The 20,125-nt window shown below is 42.3% G+C and overlaps 1 protein-coding gene across 1 annotated transcript in view; it reads right to left on the bottom strand.

Annotated features, from left to right (window-relative positions):
* Nucleotides 1–20,125, bottom strand: part of PLCL1 (phospholipase C like 1) — a 211,858-nt gene that overhangs the window by 27,067 nt on the left and 164,666 nt on the right. Inside the window, exons 2-4 of the mRNA XM_014954763.1 lie at nucleotides 14,480–16,951; nucleotides 12,138–12,341; nucleotides 1,207–1,282 (exon numbers count right to left, since the gene is read on the bottom strand). Coding sequence (XP_014810249.1) covers nucleotides 1,207–1,282; nucleotides 12,138–12,341; nucleotides 14,480–16,951 — 2,752 coding nt within the window. The remainder of the gene's footprint in view (nucleotides 1–1,206; nucleotides 1,283–12,137; nucleotides 12,342–14,479; nucleotides 16,952–20,125) is intronic.

Consider the following 20,125-nt stretch of genomic DNA (forward strand, 5'->3'; position numbering starts at 1 on the left):
ATATCACTTTCATTCATTATTTACATTGAACAGAAGCAAATGGCTGTAGCCTGTGTCACTTGCCAAATCCTAAAATGCCTATCAGAAACAATAGTATTTATGCTAGTTGTGGCCCCAGAAGACTATGCCCAAGAACACAAATTTAATGCAGTAGCAAGTGCTTGCATTATTGACCTTCAAGATTTGCTACAGGCTAAGAAACCTGCAGCTGTACAACTAAATGAACTGAAAACAGATTTAATTTCTGCAGTGTAAACCCCTACTGGAAATACACTGTGTGCATTTATTCAGCATGGTTTGACACGTGAATGCTGATGGATTTAGTTGTAGAGGATTGCCACCGCCAAATGTGGAATCTTATCTCTCTAGCAGGTGTTATCCTTGTGTGACAGTGGAAACTACATATCCCAGTTCAGAGTCTAGCCTGCTATCTGAACAAGTGATGAAGAGAGGTTTGTGTGAATAAGCCAACCTGTGAATCACAGACACTTTAGTGCTTTCTACCATCCTGAAAACAGAGTGTGAACCTGTGGCAGAGCACGCAGGTGGCCACTTCGGAAACCACCCCTTCCCTTTCTGCTGGTGCACACAAGATAGTTCAGATAATGACTTCCAGTACAACACACCAGCAACATATGATCTACTTTAGGCCTACTTACAGTGGTTTGTGCCTATATACCTGATGTACATGATGCATAGCCACACAGATTCACTGTGATACAACAGAATTATATTGGCATAAGTTTCAAGGTCTAAACCAAACCCAAACAGCAAAATAAGTAAAGATAGGCAACAGAGCTTGGTCCTGTGGGTTTCAAAACCTCTTGCCTCCTCCTCTGTGTTTAAGGGGAATGATTGTGGTAGAGAGTGGAGCGTAGCAAAAGCAGCATGCCTTCTCACTCCCTGTTTTTAATTGAATGCCTTTCTAGTTCATTTGACTAATTTAAGTGCCATCAGGCATTTCAGAGCTGTAAAGCAGATGGAGAAATGGCTTTTAAGGTGAAAGCTGAGGATTTTTCCCTGATCCCATGCCTGCATTGCTACTGGAGGATGAGCCTTCAGGAGGGTGGAGTTTGCCAAGGAAAGACCAGGATGCTTACTTAAATACCAGGTGAAAGATGCTGCATTAAGTCACGAACTGTAAGTAAATTATGGCACATTGTGTTCCCATCTCCCACCCAGAACTGCACAATAAAGAAGGATTACCTGCTTTCTGGCACTGAACAATCTTCTCGTGAGTGATGTCTGCTGTCTCAATAAGAACCCTGCTCTCTTGAATCATCTGTCAGAAAACAAATGGAAAAAAGGAGCATTACAAGAGGTTTCCTGCAACATCTACTCCACAGAAAAGTAGACAGGTTCAATCTTAAAAGGAGCTCTGTTCTGCAGGCAGCACTATAACAACTGGATCATTCCTTAATATCAGAGCTCCCAGATTTGTATCAAGCTAAGTGACAGTTGCTCAGAAGATGCTCAGATGCTCCAGAAGTTAAAGACAGTTGTTTTACACCAGTGAGATACCACTGCAAATAATATGAAGGAAACTCAAGTCATTTCAGGAGAAAGCAAAGTTAGTAGACAAACAAAATTCATTCCATGTGAAACTGAGCCTTTTCTAATTAGTACTTTTCTTGAAACAAAAGGAGAAATAAGTATAGTTCTTGACTTAAGTGGTTATCAAAAATGTTACCAAGTCATGAATAGTGCTGATTTCAAGAGGTACTTAAGCCTGTTCTGAACTTTATGCACTACAGCAGTTTAGACAGCTACACTATTTCTTGAGTTTCTCTTTAGAGAAACCCAGATTCAAATCCTATCCTATCCTCAATATTTCCCTTGAAGTTTAAAAGAAAATAAAAACAACAAACAACAACAACAAAAAAAAACCCCACAACAAAAGAGGCAGGCTTTCAACAAGCCTACTCACAAGTTTCAAGAGATATCCATATTTATGCATCTTCCCAGAGTAGCCCATTAAGAGCAAGCAGATGAAGTGTCCATTACGTGACAAGTTTCCTGAACCTCCCTTCTTGCGAATGCTATTCTCCTTTGATGGTACTAAACCTTCCAAAACCCTTCAGAAGCCCAGGCAAGCAAGCAAATTGTTCCAATGCTATATTCTGCGAAATTGCAAAAGGTGGCACATACATCTGTTACAGACGGCAAGAACATGCTGTATAACAAACTATGCCCCAGAATAGTCTTGCTCTCCCGGGACATACACCACAAACCCCAATCAAATCGAAGCAGCATGAGAGTGGTGCCAATTAAAGATAAAGCAAACTGAATACTGCCTAATGTTACAGCCTGAAATGAGAGAAACCACCATCTGAAAGCTTTGCCAAACTGCTAGAACTACTAAAAGCCTTTCTACTTTCAAACACACTAAATATGAAAACACAACCAGTACGTTTTGATGATTTTAGTGGAAGACAGTGTAAAAGTATTAAATTAACACTTGCAAATTAGCATGTCTTATTGTTTAATTAGATACAAAGGAGGAGAGATGCTTCCACTTGTCAGCCCTGAACTTCTAAATTCTGGAGAAATTCAGATCCAAATTTTGCTCCTCATGCCATCTTCATTTCTAATTAAACCTATTAAGACAGACTTTATTTAATAAAAATACCTATGACTTTGCTTTGATATAAACAAGAGCATTGAGAAAAACAAAATCCATTAACAGGCAGAAAGAAAAAGGCCTGATACATCTACAAAGTGCAAAATTTTTTTTTTAACAGAACATGCCCAGTGGACATACCTGAGATTGAAATTACTTTCGATAGTATCTTTTGCCTTTCATTCTTATTATTTGCTTGTTCGTGCATCATGTTGATTTTTTCCTCTTTGATATTTTTGCCTGCCATCTCAAATGAAATGACAATTTCTACCCACCCTCTGGCTTTTCTTTACCACAGCACATAGTCATTTTCTGCTGAAGGAGCATTCATCCATCGGCTACAAATGCTGAAGTTGGTCTGAGCAGCAAAGAGAGCGAGTATCCCAAAAAAAACTGCCAGTCCCTGCAGAGGCAGCCGGAGACCATATGTGCAGACACGGGGCCTGTGAGTCAGTACCCACACTGCCCAGTCCAGCCAGGCACTGCCAGCATTTCCACGGCTGCTGCGCCCCACGCACCCAGGGCTTGGACCCCCGTGGGACTGTGCCTCTACTTCCAACCCAGCAGCAAGGTTTTGCCCAGCACGGCATATGCACCTAAGCTGGGACAGGATATCTGATGTGCTCAACTTTACTGTACTCAGATTTCTAAAGTACAACTTGACCTGTGAGAGTTTTACATATATATATATACATATATGGACACAGAAAATTATCTTACCACGTACAAAAAAGCAAGCTTGAGAATCATGCAATTTGGTAATCTAAGTTTGAACATATCTTCCTCTAACTACTGGACCCGCTCCCAGGAGTTTCTAGCATGCCTGTTTTAGGATTCTCAGACTTGAAGGTATTACATTCATTTTTTAAAAGAAAATTGGCAACAGGATGTCAATTTCCCCTTACTGCAGAGAAGGTAGAGCAGCCCTTCACTGCTTTGATGCTGACATCAAAGTCTCACTACTCACAGCTCAGCAAGAACAAACAATTAAAACCAGATCATAATTTAACCTGTTCCTGTCTTCCTGCTCGGCAGTAATCTTGACAAAAAGAAGCAGCTTTTGTCCCATGACAAATCCTGAGAGTAGATTCAGAGTTCCTCCGCTTGGTGACTGGGGTTAGAGGATGTCCCTAGTGCACCACCTGGAACCCCCCCAACATGTTCCTCTAGGAAATAATGCACTAGGTAGAAAAAACACAATAGGTAGAAATAATGCACCCTGGGCCAACTACGATCTATGATTTTGGCCAGTCTGTGGTGTCTTCGCCACCTGTGATAACACTGTGCAGGACCTAAATGTAGCATCTCTACATGACAGGCCAGACTCCGCTCCCAATAAGATCCATGTGTGCAGTTTCAGTGGGCACGGGATCCTGCTTGCTGACGCTGTGGTGAAAGATCATAACGATGGGCTAGTGCGGGGACAAAGCCTGGGCGTTCACTGTGAAGAACCAGAGACCGCTTTATACAGATAAGAGTAAAACAGCAAGTAACTCCTATCCAGGAATAAAATTATAGCACGGTGGGGGGTGGGTGTGTGTGTTTGCTTTTGTTTGGCTTTTTTTTGTGGTGTTTTTTTGTTTGTTTGTTTGTTGTTTTTTTTTCTTAAAGCACATCATAATAGATGATCTTGAAAAGATTCTGTGCAAATCCTGGCAACAGAACTGATACAACCCTCAAAAAAAAGCCCAAACTAAACTGAAAACCAACTTTTTCCCTTTCTTTTTTTTCTATTTTCCCCTCTCATACACTTTCACTTATACACAAGGTAGCACCCTGGGGTATATTTACTAAGTAAACATAGTAAAGGTCACCTAAAAAGCTAAGTTACCAGGAACTGTTTACTGGAATTAATATAAGGTAAAAGCAAGTGAGAATCTCAGCTAGAAAGTGGCACCCCACACATCCTTTCATGCCGGACACAGGAGAGCAGGCAGCAGTTTTGGCAGGACTCCTGGGCTGCAGTGGAGGATGCTGGCAAGGGATGCAGCATGTTGGCCATAGGCACCTCTGCTTCAACCTGTCCATCAGCCCCTGGGAGACTTTTCTATTGTGGCTCTGTTCATCAACAGCTCCCACTCACAGCCTTGTGTCATGGCATCTAGACAGCCTTTTTCTCTTTTAGCACTGGTTGTGAAATGAGTCCATGGTCTCCCAGCCCGAACGGTCCCCTGCTTTTCCAGCTGGCATCACATCCAAAAGCCTGCTTGGGGATGTCACCTACTTCCTGCGATGCCAAGACAAGAACCAGAAGACCTAAACACAACATGAAGGGCTGTGAGATTTTCTGCTGGGAAGGTAACCCCATAAATCACATGATACCCTGAGATTTTCAAGCTCAGTTTGGCCAGTAATGTGTGAAAATCCACCAACCTGTCTCAACTGTGAAGAGTGAGCTTTCTGATCTTTGCAGCATGAATTTCCATGCACCTTTACTCTGCTCAGACCCACACTGAGCAGTGCACTCAGCCAGTTGTGTAAGTCCCAGCCATCTGCCTGGAGCCCATCAGGCTGCTGTTTAATGTCATCTCCCAAACGGCAACTCGCTTCGGTGAGCACCTCTCCAAAAGTGAGAGACATCCTACTCCCTCAGGAAACTCATGCTCCACCAGACTGTTAACTCCTGAATGCTGAGCTTCAGGGGATTAACCTCCAAGCAACATATACTAAAAAGCAACCTTCAGAGGATGGATGGTGGTATCTGGATCCACTTGGAGTCAGTGAGGACACTTTTGGTAGCTGCTGAAGCTGGCAGAATTGTTCAGGAAAATTTGCATTTCCCATGTCAGAAAGATAATGATAAACTTTACTGAGTGTAACATAACTAGAGGAGGGGGAAATGGACAAAAATAAGAATGAGAGCATACAGAACCTGATTTCAGTATAGGGACTTAAAAAGGTACCTTGCTGACCAACAGTGCATACCTATTAGAGTAAGCAGAAGCGAAGAAGGCTGAATGGGAGAAACAAACTACCACACACCCTGACATTTTGGTACCGGGCTCTGTGTCCTGAGAGCCGAGACACACAGGGAGGGCAGAGGGTCCCTTCTGCGCTCGCTCAGTGTGCCATGGGAACAAAGAACGCCCTGCTCCTCCCATCAGGGACCCCAGCCACGTTTCCATGGGAGCAGGAGCACAAGGATTTTTGCAAGTCCTGGAGGTGCTAACCCTCCTGGAGAGGCTGCAGCGCCAGAAATGCTCTCACGACAAGAAATGAATAAGGGGTTGTTCAGATTGACAAAAGATGCACGTGGCACGAGTCCCAGAAGTACATGTCACGTTTAATAAACTAATGGGAATGAGGAATACAAAGCCTCATCTGCATAGGTTAGGATTTTTTTCTGTAAACTAGCTCATTTAATTTAAATATTCTCATGCAATGCTGAAAGCAAGAAGCCTAAGCTTGATTTATCTCAATCTACCTGAAGCACCCTGTTACAGTCATGCTGATTTCTCACAAAAGCACGGGAAGCAAGAGCTGGCACAAACCCAGGAGCTCTCCCTTGTCCGCGGTGTGAGACTCAAGAAGTCGAACAGACCAAGGGCTGAAAATATAACTGACCTGCCACACTTAAGTCTCTAAATATAGCATGCAGTATGAAATTTTAAATCCCATTGCTTCGCAAAAAGAACAATACTTTATCTCGTCACTTCCATTAAGTGTTAATTACAAAGATAAGTAAATTTGAACTGAAATTTAAAATATCTTAGCACTGAGGATGTCACATTTTTACTCTAAAGAAATGAATTTATTTCTTGCCTGTACTAAAGGCAGTTTAATCATAGGATCAGTACAAACTGAACAAAAAATGTTATTTCTTTTTATTTTAATGAACTCCTGTGCTAGAGACCAATTTCTTCTTTTTATTACAAACTATTATAAAAACTGAAAAGGGGAGAGGAAATTAACACAGCAGAGTCTCACCAAAAAAGACAAAAAAAGACAGGAAAAACTCCTGGTGGCAAATTAAAGCACTGCTCCTGCTGGGAAGATAAATGATACAAAAGGGACAGTTCAAAGAATCCTCTCAGAAATATTCCAAAGTTTAGAAGAGAAATTGCTTTCTCTCAGGTGTCTCCTCATGGCCATTGTCCCAACCTCCTGTGCCTTTCATGCACAATGAAGAGTTTTGCCTGGGTAAGGAATATCATATCATGCCTTTGTTGTTAAAAAAAATCCCCAAACAAACAAGAGCCACACACAAAAAAAAACCAAAAAACCAAACCTACCACCAAACAAAAATAAAAAAGGCTACAAAAATGCAACCAATTTGGAAAAACATCTGAAGTGCAAATTGAGCTCATGAAAATTTGAACAGGATTCCCTCTTTGGCATTGAAATCTCTTGCAGGCATGTGGGACAAGAAACAGCCAGGCAATTGATCACATGCCAGCAAGTCTTGCAAAAAAATGATGTGCACATGGTGTGAGGACATAGGAAGGAACACTGGCTACCAGACTGCCTTGTTTCTGTCCCAATACACTCCAAGTCAGGTTTCTGTATCTGAGCCTTTTCCTGCAACAGCCCAGTAAGAGGAACAGTTATCAGGGATGGTGACCTCAGCTGGAAAAATCTGAAATACATTATTGACACAAATTGCAGAAGGAACTGAATAAAATTCACTTTAAATTCCTGTTCCATATTCTTACTTACAAATACTTCTGGGGAAATAGGGTGTCAGAGTGTTGCAGGATGTCATCTGGTGCATGAAGACCAGTCCTCTATAAAAAAGGAGCAGTGGAGGAAAAGTGGAAAAGGTCAACTTTCAATATGCTTGTGCTAAAACAAAGCAACTGAAGTACCCAACTGAAACTTCATTCTGTAAGAAAAGTTCTGATCTGACCATTTTCAGGTCCTACTTTAGAAGGGACAGAAGGACATGGCTATCAGAGAGAGAAACTGTGAGGCTAGTGGGTAAATAACAGAGAGAATTATTAGAAGTGAAGAAAAAAAAAAAAGATAATTGCTTTCCCAGTCTATCTTTTGGATGGTAAACTCTTTAAAACAGATCCAAATTCAAGATAATGTCCATATACTGGACTGTTTGACGTCAGTGCATTATGACACTTCCTTGGCAGCAGATGCTCTGCTCTGCAATATCCCTTGTCCTCAGCTGCTCAGAGAATTGTGAAAAACTTTCCTTCGGGGATGACTCTGTCCCAGCTGAAATATGAATTTCAGTGGAAAAGCTCACAAAAATCTATTTAGTCATTTTGCATTGGCATAAACTGGGAAAATGGACTTTCTCCTTGGAAATAAAGAGCTGTCATGACTACATCAAGACAGAGAAACCCAAAAAGACTGAATCTGAAAGAACAGCAGACAAAGAGCAGTTCCCCATTCACACACACCTGAGCAAACTTTTGCTAGTGTGCATGGTTCAATACCTGTCTCAATAAAAACACTGCCATTAAATACATAGGCTTGTTCCCCAGCAGCATCACAGAAATTACTTCTTTTCTCACAAACTCTCAATCCATCTCTGCGTTGGCTGAGACATTCTTAACTAACTTGCTGACTCTCAACAGTATCTACAGACATGCTGTCCTTCCTTACCTGTCTGCTCCAAAATAACAATATCAATTCCTGTGGCTTCAAGAGGCTTCCAGTGTATTCAAAAGGCTTGAATACAGAGAAATATGTTAATGCCAACACGAGTTTATATAACAAATAGCTCCTCTGTTCAAACTTTTTGTTCTTTATGATTCAAAACTATGTAAAATACTTGGGGGACTTCTTTTATTTTTCTAGAAAAATTTCTGTATGCACACAAGACAGGAGATTGGGTAAAACCAAGAACACTATTATTACCTGTTTATTATTTTGATTTGCAAATGATTCAATCATTTATTTTGGAGGAAAAAGAACACTGAACCAATAACTGAAAAACAAAGTGCACAAGTGTCCCTGAGTTCATGCATCAGCACTTTAATATATTGTGCAGAGACAGAAACCACAATCTGTTTCCGAACAATTGTCAATCAAAAAAAAAATAAAAATGTCCTAACTTCACAAGATAACTGTTTGCAGTGAATAATTCAACCATCTGTCAAGTGCAGCTGGGCCCTATCCCTTCTCTTCACATTGAATATCGCCTTTTTTTAGGTGTGATCAATGAACACCAGCTTCAATTTGACGGGTTATAAGACACACTGGCCCATGCTGCCCACCTGAGTGAGCCTCTTCCCATGCCCAGCCACTGATGATGGGGAGCACACGGGCAGAGGGGGAGAGGGAGAGTCCTCTTTTGCAGGAAAAGAAAGGTCTGAAGAACAGCTCAGTAAGTGACACACTACGCTATCCCAGGATATATGCGTGGGAATCAATGACAATGTCACCAGAATCCATCCATCATACTCTATATGGTAACAACAAAGCTGTAAGTAGAAATGAACTGTTCTAAACTGTATTTCTGGTAGTTGGTGTACTTTTAATAAATGTTTTCTGTGTATTGTCAATGGTACACCATATTTTCTTGTTTTCGGCAAATCCCATTTCCTGCTCTCCTCTGCAGAAACTCCCATAAAGCCCAGTATCATCAATGAAGCCTCTTCCTCCACGAGACATGGCAAAAGCTGAGTTCCACTAAACAACTGCAAAGCCACCATAAAAAAATAATAATAAATAGACCCTTGAAAAATCATTCTGGTTCCTTAAACAAAATACATTACATTTTATTCTAATAAGGCCTCTCTTGATACAAAATATTTAATGTGGAACACAATGGTAAAATTAATTGCCCAGGAAAAAACAAACAAACTGCACAAACTGGTCTTTGTCTACCGTGTCTGCTGACAAAGGCCAAGCAGGAGGGAACAGACAGTTAATTGTTTTCCAGATCATTGTGGCGGGTCTCTGAGCACTTGCACCTCCATTTGCCCGGACTGTCAGTGCTGTCTGTGCCCCATTAAACACACCGGCAGCATTTATACTTTCCTTGCAGAAAAAAAAAAAGGTATGTTCAGCTGACAATTTTCAGTAGGGGGAAAAAATTCAACACATTAGGGCTGTTTTTATCAGAGATTATTTTCAAAGCAGACTTTTTAAAGAATGTGAAATATGTGGTGCTTTTGGAGGTGGCGAGCAAGGGTTTGCTCAGCACTCACGCTACCTGTGCTGTGGAACCCAGCAAGTGAGGCACATCTACAATCACAGTTTCCCACTCCGAGATTTAGGGCCAAACTTTTTTCCATTCTACCATGAAAGGAATTAAGAAGTACAGCCCATTCATACAAGAGAGAGGCCAACATCAACATCTTTTATTTTATGCATTTAAAATTGCTCTCAAGCCTAGTCACCCAAAAAAGCTTTTTGAGGTGCAGAGACATTTCTGGGGAATTAAAGACACGCAGCAAGCACTTGTAGATCAAGCTCCTTGAAGCCATATTTACCAACAACTTAAAAGCCTGAACTATAGCATATCTCAAATATAAATAAATAAATAAAAGCTTAAAAATTGTATATTGCTTTCCACCAACATCTCTCATTTGCACATTAAAAAAAAAATAAAAATAAAAATAAAAAAACAATTAAAAAGAAATACACCCTGGATTATATCAAGTCACCCCAAACACCATAGCAAGGAAGAGCCCTTTCTCAGCATTAAAACTGCAAACCCCTCCCCACACCATATTTTCAAGTATCAAGATTGGTAGAGACAGTTCTTTTTTCTTAGCCAGAAAAGGCTAAATAGATTTCAATATTCTGCTGCTGGCATTGCCCCAAAAGGCAAATATCCAAAACATAGCAAAAACATTTATTAAATCCAGCTTTTGCTTTTTCAGAAGCAAACAGCTTCAGCAAAGAGGCAGTCCCAGCCAGACAAAGCGGGTAAAAATAATTGAAGTATCATGTACTCATTAACCAGAATTACATCTCAAATCAACCCTTACATAGGCACAGAACAATTCCCTTCTCTTTCACACTCTCCGATTTTAAACTCCTTGCACTGTCTCTTGATATTCAAGGTACATCTTCCCCCATTGGAGACAAACGTGAGAGCAAACATTATTTAAAACAGTTATACAAGTGTTTTTGTCTCATCTGAAAGAAGCCTTTCACCTATTTAAACTGAAAAACTGTTTCCAAAGCACAAGGAGGCCTTGAAACGTCCCATGTGTACTCTTCAGTGTGTAATTACAAAGATAAGAGGTGACACATTCATTTTGGTAAAAATCCATTAAGCAGGCCTCCAAAGACAGAAAAATCTCTTATTTATGTGGTATTTGCTCTTTCAGACAGATATCACACGATGTAGCAAATCTATCCAAAAAGAGTCCAATCTAAAATACGGCAATCAACTGGCTTTACAAATCCTTGCCCTGGTATTGTTACAGCTGGTATTTTATGACCACAACTTAATCACCTTCAAGTAATATAAACTACTCTGGAAGGAACCCAAGGGTTAGTTCAGAGTATTTTTAGTATTTCTCTTCTAATCATCATCAGTGTCTCCCTCTTTCCCCCAAGCTGATTTTCTCCTGAAAAGTGTGTTACAAGAGCAAAAAAATGAGACAGAAAGGAGGCGAGCATTTGGTACATTGCATAGCTGGTCAAAGCTGCAATCGCTCTTTGCAACACTTCAGGGTCTCTGGAAGCAATCTGATCCCCCTAAAGTTATTCACCTTTTGATTCCTTATGAACATAAGCTGCAGAAATAACTGCTGTCCACTGAATGTGCATCGTGATTTGCCGCAGTGTGATATTTAAGCCAGAGTTCTCAAAACTATGGAGCTCATGACCAGTTGCTGAAGACCATCTACCAAGGACGGGAAGCGACGGGGCAGTCCGATAGCCCAAGAGGCACAAAGTGGCTGCAGCTTCTGCTGGAAGCCACACACAGCTGTTGCTCAGTCACCCACAGCTGTGACATGTCATACGAGGCCAAGCAGCGGCATTCACCTGGAACGACTTTAGCTCACCTCTCCATGCTTTTCTAAGTATTCCTCTAACACATTGCCTTCTCCTTTCTTGTTGAAAAAAATGGGCATTTTAAAACTTCCCTTCCAACTTTGCAACACCCTCCCCAAGAGCAACACTGACTTGGTTTGGCAGGGACTTAACAGTGCTACTGAAAGGCATTGGGAAGGGGACAGCTCAGCCTTGCCAGGGAACTCCCACGCTGCAGCTCCCTGTCTAATGGCCTTGCCCTCTGCTGCGGGGAGGAAAGCAAAGGGCAGTGCTCAAATCTTGCCACTTCTCAAGGACAACGACTAACAGCCGCCAGTACATGTTGAACTGCTGCTGCTATTTTTGTAAACAAAGTCCCTCCTCAAGTGCCAACCTGTACTAGCCACAACCATGTTAAAAAACAAACAAACAAAAAAGCCATGAAACAACAAAAAGCCTAGTGTGAGATGATTCTGGTGATTAAAGGACAATTTTGAATAACTTAAGTCATTTGAAGAGCCTCGTTCATTTAACTGAAACGTTTGGGTGCACGAAAGCCAGCAGGCACCTCCTGCCACGTTCAGGAAGGTGAGAGAAGGCAGAGGTAGCAGTGGTAAGAACTTACCAGGTCGTACGCTGCCAGGACCTTTTTCTGCACATCGGGCATGGTCCCCAGAGGCTCTAGGTAGGGAAATGCATCCTTCATGCAGAGGGTAACGGAGGGTGTATTGTCGCTGCTCACGAGCCGTGAGGACAGGGTCAGGATGCACTGCTTCAGGCTTGCAATGGGCGGCAGCCCACACAGCTCCTTGACAGACACCATGGCGTTCTAGGGGAAGGAAAAGAAATACTTGAGCACAGGTTGGTACTCAGTCCCCCCTTGTCTGCCTCTCTCCCCTGATGTGGGACAGTGCTACCTTGCTGCCCCTGGGCTCCCCTGTGGTCCCTGGAGTGCCAGTGCACACAGGAATTCCCAGCCAGCCCCATTCTCATCTCCCCAAGCCAGCTCCAGCTTTCCCCCAGGCCCAGGTATCCCAGCTGCCAGCTCTGCAGCTACTTTGCATTGCAAATCCAGCCCCCGACGGGGACAAGCTCTGGTCCTCAGCATATTAAACCATCAGCCTAAAATACAATTTCTCTTCCCAACTGTTCAGACTCCAATTACTTTTGATGCTGTAATCACCTCGTTCTTCGTCATTATCATCCTCCAGCAAGAACAAGTTCAACAGACCTCAGATTTCCCATGGGAAAGGCAAGCAGGAAAAAACCACTGTTTTCAGCCGTGCATTACCACATCATACAGAAACACAAACACTCTTTCCCCTTCATAGGTCACACGTAAGAAAATCAATACTGGATACACAGGTCAAACCAAACTAACATGCCAGGATTCATTTGTTTATCAATCAATGGATATACGGCTGACATGCCCTCATCATTTAGCTTCTTCAGTCGTACAATGAGTGACCAAGATGCACAAAATCTAAGCAAGAGAGTATCAGAACAACCCATACCTTGTAAACGCTCCCACAGACATCTTGCTGAAAACACAGTCACCAGAAGATGCCCAGCTCATTAATAGAGGTTTTTCTCATTAATCAAATACATTAGCACACAGTTAAATCTAACCACCATGCCTTTGCAAAGCATTCCCCAAAACAAGATCTTGTACTGAAATTTCTTTTGTAGGGCACATCAATGCTTTTTCCAAGTCAGATCCAGAGTATTTTCTTTTATATAGTTCACATACATAAGCCTGACCTAAACAGAAGGTGGAGTCAGTGGTTCAAAGTAGTTACTTTCACGGCCTGCAGGAAAGGAAAGGCTGGGAAGAGTTTCCCATTCTTAAAAATATGCTTAGACTATTCCTTCAGGAGTGATTTAAAACTTATGTCATTTTGTAAACTTTTACAGCTGCCAACATTTAATTTGCTTTAGACTCTGTCCAGAAGAGTGGGGTCAATGAAGTGCTATGTGTTTTTCTCTTGTTTTCAAGAAAGAAAAATGAATTGTTTCTGTATCTTTACCAAGGAGATAGTTATGGCTGATTTCAGCTATTTATTAAAGAAAACTGATTGTTTAATGCTATTCAGTTTTGTTTCTAGGCAGCGCCTGGACCTCCAAATTGAGCTGTCCCTTACTGAACCCGCAGAGTCTCCCCCGATGTGGAGGAGAGCTCTGGGCAGCCCGGTTCTTGTTTGGCCTCACTTGCCACTTCACCTCCTGCTGACCACAAAGGTCTAACCCGGGCAGTCGTGATGGTGCTGTGCAACTGGTCCTCAACGCCCCTGGTTGCAGCCGGCTCAGGCTGTTCTCAGGGCAGCATGGGTGGCCGGACACGGTGCCAGGAGACCTCTGAGGCGAGGCAAGGCACCGGTGTCTGTGCCAGCCCACAGCCAGCCAAGACAACACAGCTATTTAGCAGGGAGGAAATTGCAATCCAAGTGGCATTCAGTGCCTACATGGAACATCTGCAGCCCTTGGGCAAACAGTGGCAACACATGCTCAGGGGAAACCTGCTGCTCTTTGCGCAGTGAGTTTCTCTGGTGTAGACAAAACCTTAATGACACATCCACTGACTTTCTTACACTCATCCAGACAAGAAAATTAGAAGCATAACCGTCACTCAGCAAAACAAAAACTGGCTTTTATTTTCCAAGATGAATGAGGAAATGAAGTTTTTAAGGCCTGGGGGGACAAATGTTCTGCTTTCTCAGACAAAAACAATCACTAAAGCATGTGTTTGGAGAGGGCATATTGACTTTTAAAACATTTCTGGCTAATCCCGCATTTGCTTGTTAGTTAACACCTCTAACTATCAGCTCTCTGATGTCCAGTTAAAGGTTGACAACAGCTGTGAGTCTGAAGCTTCACCAGCTTCAGCAAGTTTGCCCTACCAGCAGCTCACAGTAGGACCTTCACTTCCACATTCAGGACACACCAATGCACACGATGAAAGTGTCTTACCTGCATATTCTCTCTCATGTCAGTAGCCTCTCGTAGAGGATGCACTGCCAGTTTAAAGATGTCATCGATAGTCTTGAGACCGGTGTTCCTCAGCATGGTGTACTCCCTTGCTTTCTTTCCGATCCTCACTGAGAGGCTGCGCTTTTGGGCCTTCCCACCTCCACTTCGGTTGGTTATTGCGATGTGAACAAAAAGAGTAACGTGCTCCATGATATCACCAACAAAAGACCGCAGCGGTATGTGCCTGTATCCGGGCTGTAAGCACTCCAGTGGGATGGTGTACTGCCCTATGAACTCATCCCCAATGTAGTCATCGTCCAAAACAACAAAACGGATCATGGCCAGCTCCGGTAGATTGATCTGGAATTCAAAGCTTTCATCAAAAATGGGGTTATCACTGTTTTGTTGAACAGTTTTAGTTCTTTGTTCAGTGCAGTCTGCAGGAATGCCATGTATTTCTATGCAGACATAGGGGTCTATGACATCCCCTTTTGCACATGCACCCTTGGGCTTTGGAAAGTTCTGACCACTGATTATTTTGACATGAAGGACTTGCGGAGAGACCCCTGGAACAATGCCCTTGGTATTTGCGCTGAAGTAAGACACTTCATCACGCATCACTGAGGGCCTGAGAACATACCCGCATCCCCCGTTCTGTAGAAACCAGCCAGTGTGTAGGTCCATCATGGGCCCTGGAGTCTGATAGTTCATTGCCACTATCTGACAACCACAATTCCAAAAATCTTGAGGATTTAAGTTACTGGAGTCTATCCTCATAGCACTTGGGTACACCCTGGACAGAAATTTCTTGTTGTAGTTGACAAAATCTTCAGGGTATTCATTTGCAATCCGACTGGCTTCTGCCTCACTGAAGGAGCACATTTCCCAATAATTTTGAGCTTTCATGGATGTCTCAAAGTCTTTGTATTGGACAGATTTGCATAGGGACACCAGATCAGACAATTCCCTGCAGAGCCAGATAAGCTTCGGCTCCCTTGAGAAGTCCTCTGAGAGTCTCCGTGATATTTCAGCCTCTTCATCTTCGTCTGTGACTTCTCCTTCTAATATATCCTGGTCACAGGGCAGCTTCTTTCCCTTCACAATGATCTTCATTTTCAGTTTCTCAGGTGATGGGAGGTAGACTTCTGAGGATAAAGGTGCCTCAGTGTAGAGCTTGTTTCCAAAGATCCTTTTCATATGTTGTACCACTACCTTCTGCTGTTGTACCGAGCAGTGGTTCCCCAAGCAGAGAATAAGGGGGTATTCTGAAGCAAAAAAGGCCAATTTGTTTATTACCTCAATAACATTTCGAAAGGCAAGTGGCGATGTCATGTTGTTACGGTTACAAATAATAGGTTCATTATCCGGGCCGTCACAGACATCTAGTTCAATACTCCGACAACTCATTTTTAAAGCTCTGACATAACCATTGATATCAGCTGGTCCTCTGAGCTGGTCTTCTATTAGATATGTGTTGTGGGATGCATTGATGTAGTAATGTGACAAAGGCTGTGTCATGTCTTGGACGATTTTTTTGTGCTCTGGGTCAAAAATATCACATTCTGGGGACAACAAGTATTGAGTAAATCCATCAATTGCAAGGAAACCTTTCAACCGCCCCTCTTGAGAAAGCTCATACCTGCGTATAATATCTAGACACATTTCTTCTGTTATGTGGGTCACTCCTTGCTCAGCCTCTAAAAACAGCATGAGGTCATTGGCATCTAGGTACTCTTTGTTTTTAGATATCTGCACAAGCAAGAAATAAACTTCAGGTCTTGTGCAAAGTTCACTGAATGCTTCACAAAATTCCTCTTTTGTTACTCGTGTTGTCAGTTTCTCTTTGCTCTTCTGGATTTCTTTAAATTTTAATCTAATCTTTGATTCCTTTAAGGTGGGGTTTAGTTTCTTGATTAGCTCCACAGACGTATCTTCTAACATTATGCCATTACCATCAACATCTGCTGCTTCGAATACAGCTTTTAGCCAGGCAAACCGTGGGGTATTATGGCTGCTTTCCATCAAATCCAGGGGTTGTTTGCTACGAGAAACCAAGTATCTTAATCCTGATACCCAAATATTGGCCACATCAGCTGAATTGGCAACCAAGTCAAGGGACTCATAGTTCTCACCATGAATTACTGACAGCGCACAGTCCTCAGAAATCTGGTCTGCAAGTCCATTATTCCTGAATGTTTCTGTGTTCTTCCCTAGCCTAATTTCTTTTATAGCAGAAATATCAAGCTTGGCTTTCTCAAGGTCCTTTTTGGAAGGCTCCCAACGAAGAGCCTGCAGGTCAGAATCCAGAGTGAAAAAACGGTTATAAATCCGTGAATTTGGACGAACTTTCTTCAATTCACACCCAGCCTGCATAAAGCTGATGCAGTCACTGGCGCTGCTTATTTTCTTCTCTGATGGCATGCTGCTGAAGGACACTGTTTTCTTTCTTCCACATTTTTGGTTTGAAGGATCCTGTAGAATAATTACATTTAAAAAAAAAAAGAAAGAAAGAATGATTAAGTTTTCTTTGGCCATTCCACAAGTACATAAATAATAGAGAAGATATGTTTATATAAAGGCAATTCATGTTCTTCTGAACCTCAAAACACAACATATTATCCCTTCCCACAATTCAGTTCCCTACTGAGCTATAAAATATACTGAGCCGTACTGTGACTTGACTGATTGCAGCATTAGACATATCAAGCTTTCAGAGTGACGTTTGCGGCTACTAAACTGCCTTCCAGATCTCAGCAACTTGCAACAGCTATAAGGAGATTGTATCTGGTTGTGTCACATCCATATTCAAAACAGATATATATGGAAAGAGGGGTTTTGTAGGAAGCTCCAGCACCTGGTTAAGTTCTGCATAACCAGAAGCAGGGTGGATCTCACCAGGATTTAAGAGATATCCTGAATAAAGGAAGACTTTTGGGATAAAAAGGCAGAAAAATAGAGTCTCAGCTTATGTAGGAGGAGAAGGGGAAGCAGTCTCCAAAGCAGTGGTGGGAGGAGAGCCTGGGATGGGTCAGCATGCCCGTGGGGCACATGTGACAGCAGATGAATGTCCTGCCTCAATTCTGTCTCTTTTCTGCAACCTTGGACACCTCAAGCAAAACTAAAACAAAACCAAGCAACAGTCATGAGTCAGACCCCAGAGATACACACCCAGGAGAGTCTGGGCTCTCTTATTTGTATCTTTTAGTGTCCTTTGCCAAAGGACATTCTCACTAGGCTGAGAAGCCTATGCTGCATACACAACCGTGTAGGTCTTATGGCTGCTCTCATAGGAGAACCACGTACCCCTCTGCTCAGCCCTAACCTGCTTCACACTCTCTCGTCTCCCCATTTGCTTTGCAAAGTAGCTATTCTGGTCATTTCTGTGTACCAGGACCACAAAATGTTGTGGGGAAAATGGACAACCAGGCAAGAAACCTAAAGCCTTTTTCTTTAGGGCATATATTCTACCTCCTCTTGAGAAAATACTTAGCCAGACATGTGACTGTCTTTTCAGTATCAACTACCTACTTGTTGCTGGATGTAAACCCAGCTGCCTGCAAAGCTTTCCGTAATTTTAGTGCAGCAACTAAATTTAAATCTTTTCCCACATATTATCAATTCAAAACATTTCACGGTAATTACAAATGGCAAATCATTCTTTTTTTCTCTGCATGATTTTCATCTACTCCATTAGTATATAAACTATCCAACAGCTACCAAAAATATTTGTAAAACATTTTTCAAGGCTGTAATTAATAGTGAAACACTTGTTAAATTTGCTTTCCCTCCTATTTCCCTAGCCACCAGCAATACTTTCCCAGTTGTCTGCCTTCTGCTGTTGAAGGGAGTTTTGCTACCTGGATTTTGAGTAGAAGAGGAGTCCCAGGGTGAGGAAATGTTGCTGCTGGGTAGAGCATCTCAAGCCCAGCTGTGAGAGGTGCACCAGGGACAAGCTTCCTGACATCCCCAGAGGATGTGCTTTAAGACACCAAAAACCTTGGCTCCCAAACACTTTCCAGCCTGGACTACCCTCCCCTATCCCAGGAGCTGGTTCCCAGCAGATCCCATTTAATTGCCGTATCATTCACCCTCCCTCAAGTCATACTCGCCTTCAAATCCTAAATGCAACCCCTGCTCTAGCAGTGCCCTCCATTCAACCATCACTGTCCTTCTGCTGCTCTGCACCACCCATGCCCAAGCAGGACACCGTGCTGCTCTCCCAGCTACAGCGCATCAGTCTTGGTGCCTGTAAGAACATCTCCATGCATTGTTTGCATGTTTGTATAGATACTTTCAGCAAATTAGTCAGCATAAATGTTTCTACAAAATTACTATTGTCATTCGCTCACTTCATTCAGTAACATTTGAAATATTTCCAAAACCCCACCCCCACAACAACTGGATTTAAACGCTGATCACTGGATCTGCTGTGAACAAAATCAAAATTGCTAAACTTCTTATGCTAATGATTTCTCATTAAACTGATACAGTGACTACTACTGACAAGAAGAATTACTCTAGCCATATATTGTAGTACTTATTATGAGAATTGGTCTTAAAAAGCAGAAAGAAAGTCAATGAAGCGAGTGCCTTGGGTCAGCTACTTTTTTAATTACAGTTTTCTGCTAAAATACTCTGTTCCTGCATTAACATATTGCATTTTAATACACAGCTCTGACCATGAAAATCTTCAAGAAATAAAATTCAAGATAATGAATATAAACTAATGTGACTGATTACCCCACAGGTTCTAGAAGAGCCTTTCCTTTCTTATTTCTTTAGGTTTACAGGAGCAATATTTAGATATAAAATTGATGATTAATTAAGATTATTTTTCTCCTATCATTTATCTCATATTCTTTATTGATGATCTGGACAAGGGGATCGAGTGCACCCTCAGTAATTTCACAGACGACACCAAGCTGGGTGGCAGTGTCGACCTGCTGGATGGTAGAGAGGCTTTGTAGAGGGATCTGGACAGGCTGGATCGATGGGTCAAGGCCAATGGGATGAGTTTCAATAAGGCCAAGTGCGGGGTCCTGCACTTGGGTCACAACAACCCCCTGGAGCGCTACAGGCTGGGGGCAGAGTGGCTGGAGCTGCCTGGCAGAAAAGGACCTGGGAGTGTTGGTCAACTGTTGGCTGAACATGAGCCAGCAGTGTGCCCAGGTGGCCAAGAAGGCCAACAGCATTCTGGCCTGTATCAGGAACAGTGTGGTGAGTAGGACTTGGGAGGTGATCGTCCCCCTCTACTCAGCACTGGTGAGGCCTCACCTCGAGTACTGTGAAACTCTATGATTCTATATAGGAAGATGTATTAATGGCCTTAGAATCTGCAGTGATTCATTCCTTGATGGACAGTAGTTCCTCAGGGCCAGACCTGGAAAACTCAGCAGAGCAGCATAACTGATTTAGCTAGAGGTCTACGATTCTGTCTCTGCTAGAGAGGTGGGAAATGTTACATAACTGTATTTTTTCTGCAGAAAAATAGAGACCATTAAACTATTTATTTTTAGTTCCAAAATACCTGTGCTTTTTGATGAAAATAAGCCACGGAAATAATCAGCTATTTTGGGGGTATTAAGGTGGAAAAAAAACCTAATTGGCCTTGTAGAAAATCAACAAGAGCTGCCTTTTAACATTGAG

Source organism: Calidris pugnax, unplaced genomic scaffold (genome assembly GCF_001431845.1).
Source record: "Calidris pugnax isolate Ruff unplaced genomic scaffold, ASM143184v1 scaffold103, whole genome shotgun sequence".
NCBI lineage: Eukaryota > Metazoa > Chordata > Aves > Charadriiformes > Scolopacidae > Calidris > Calidris pugnax.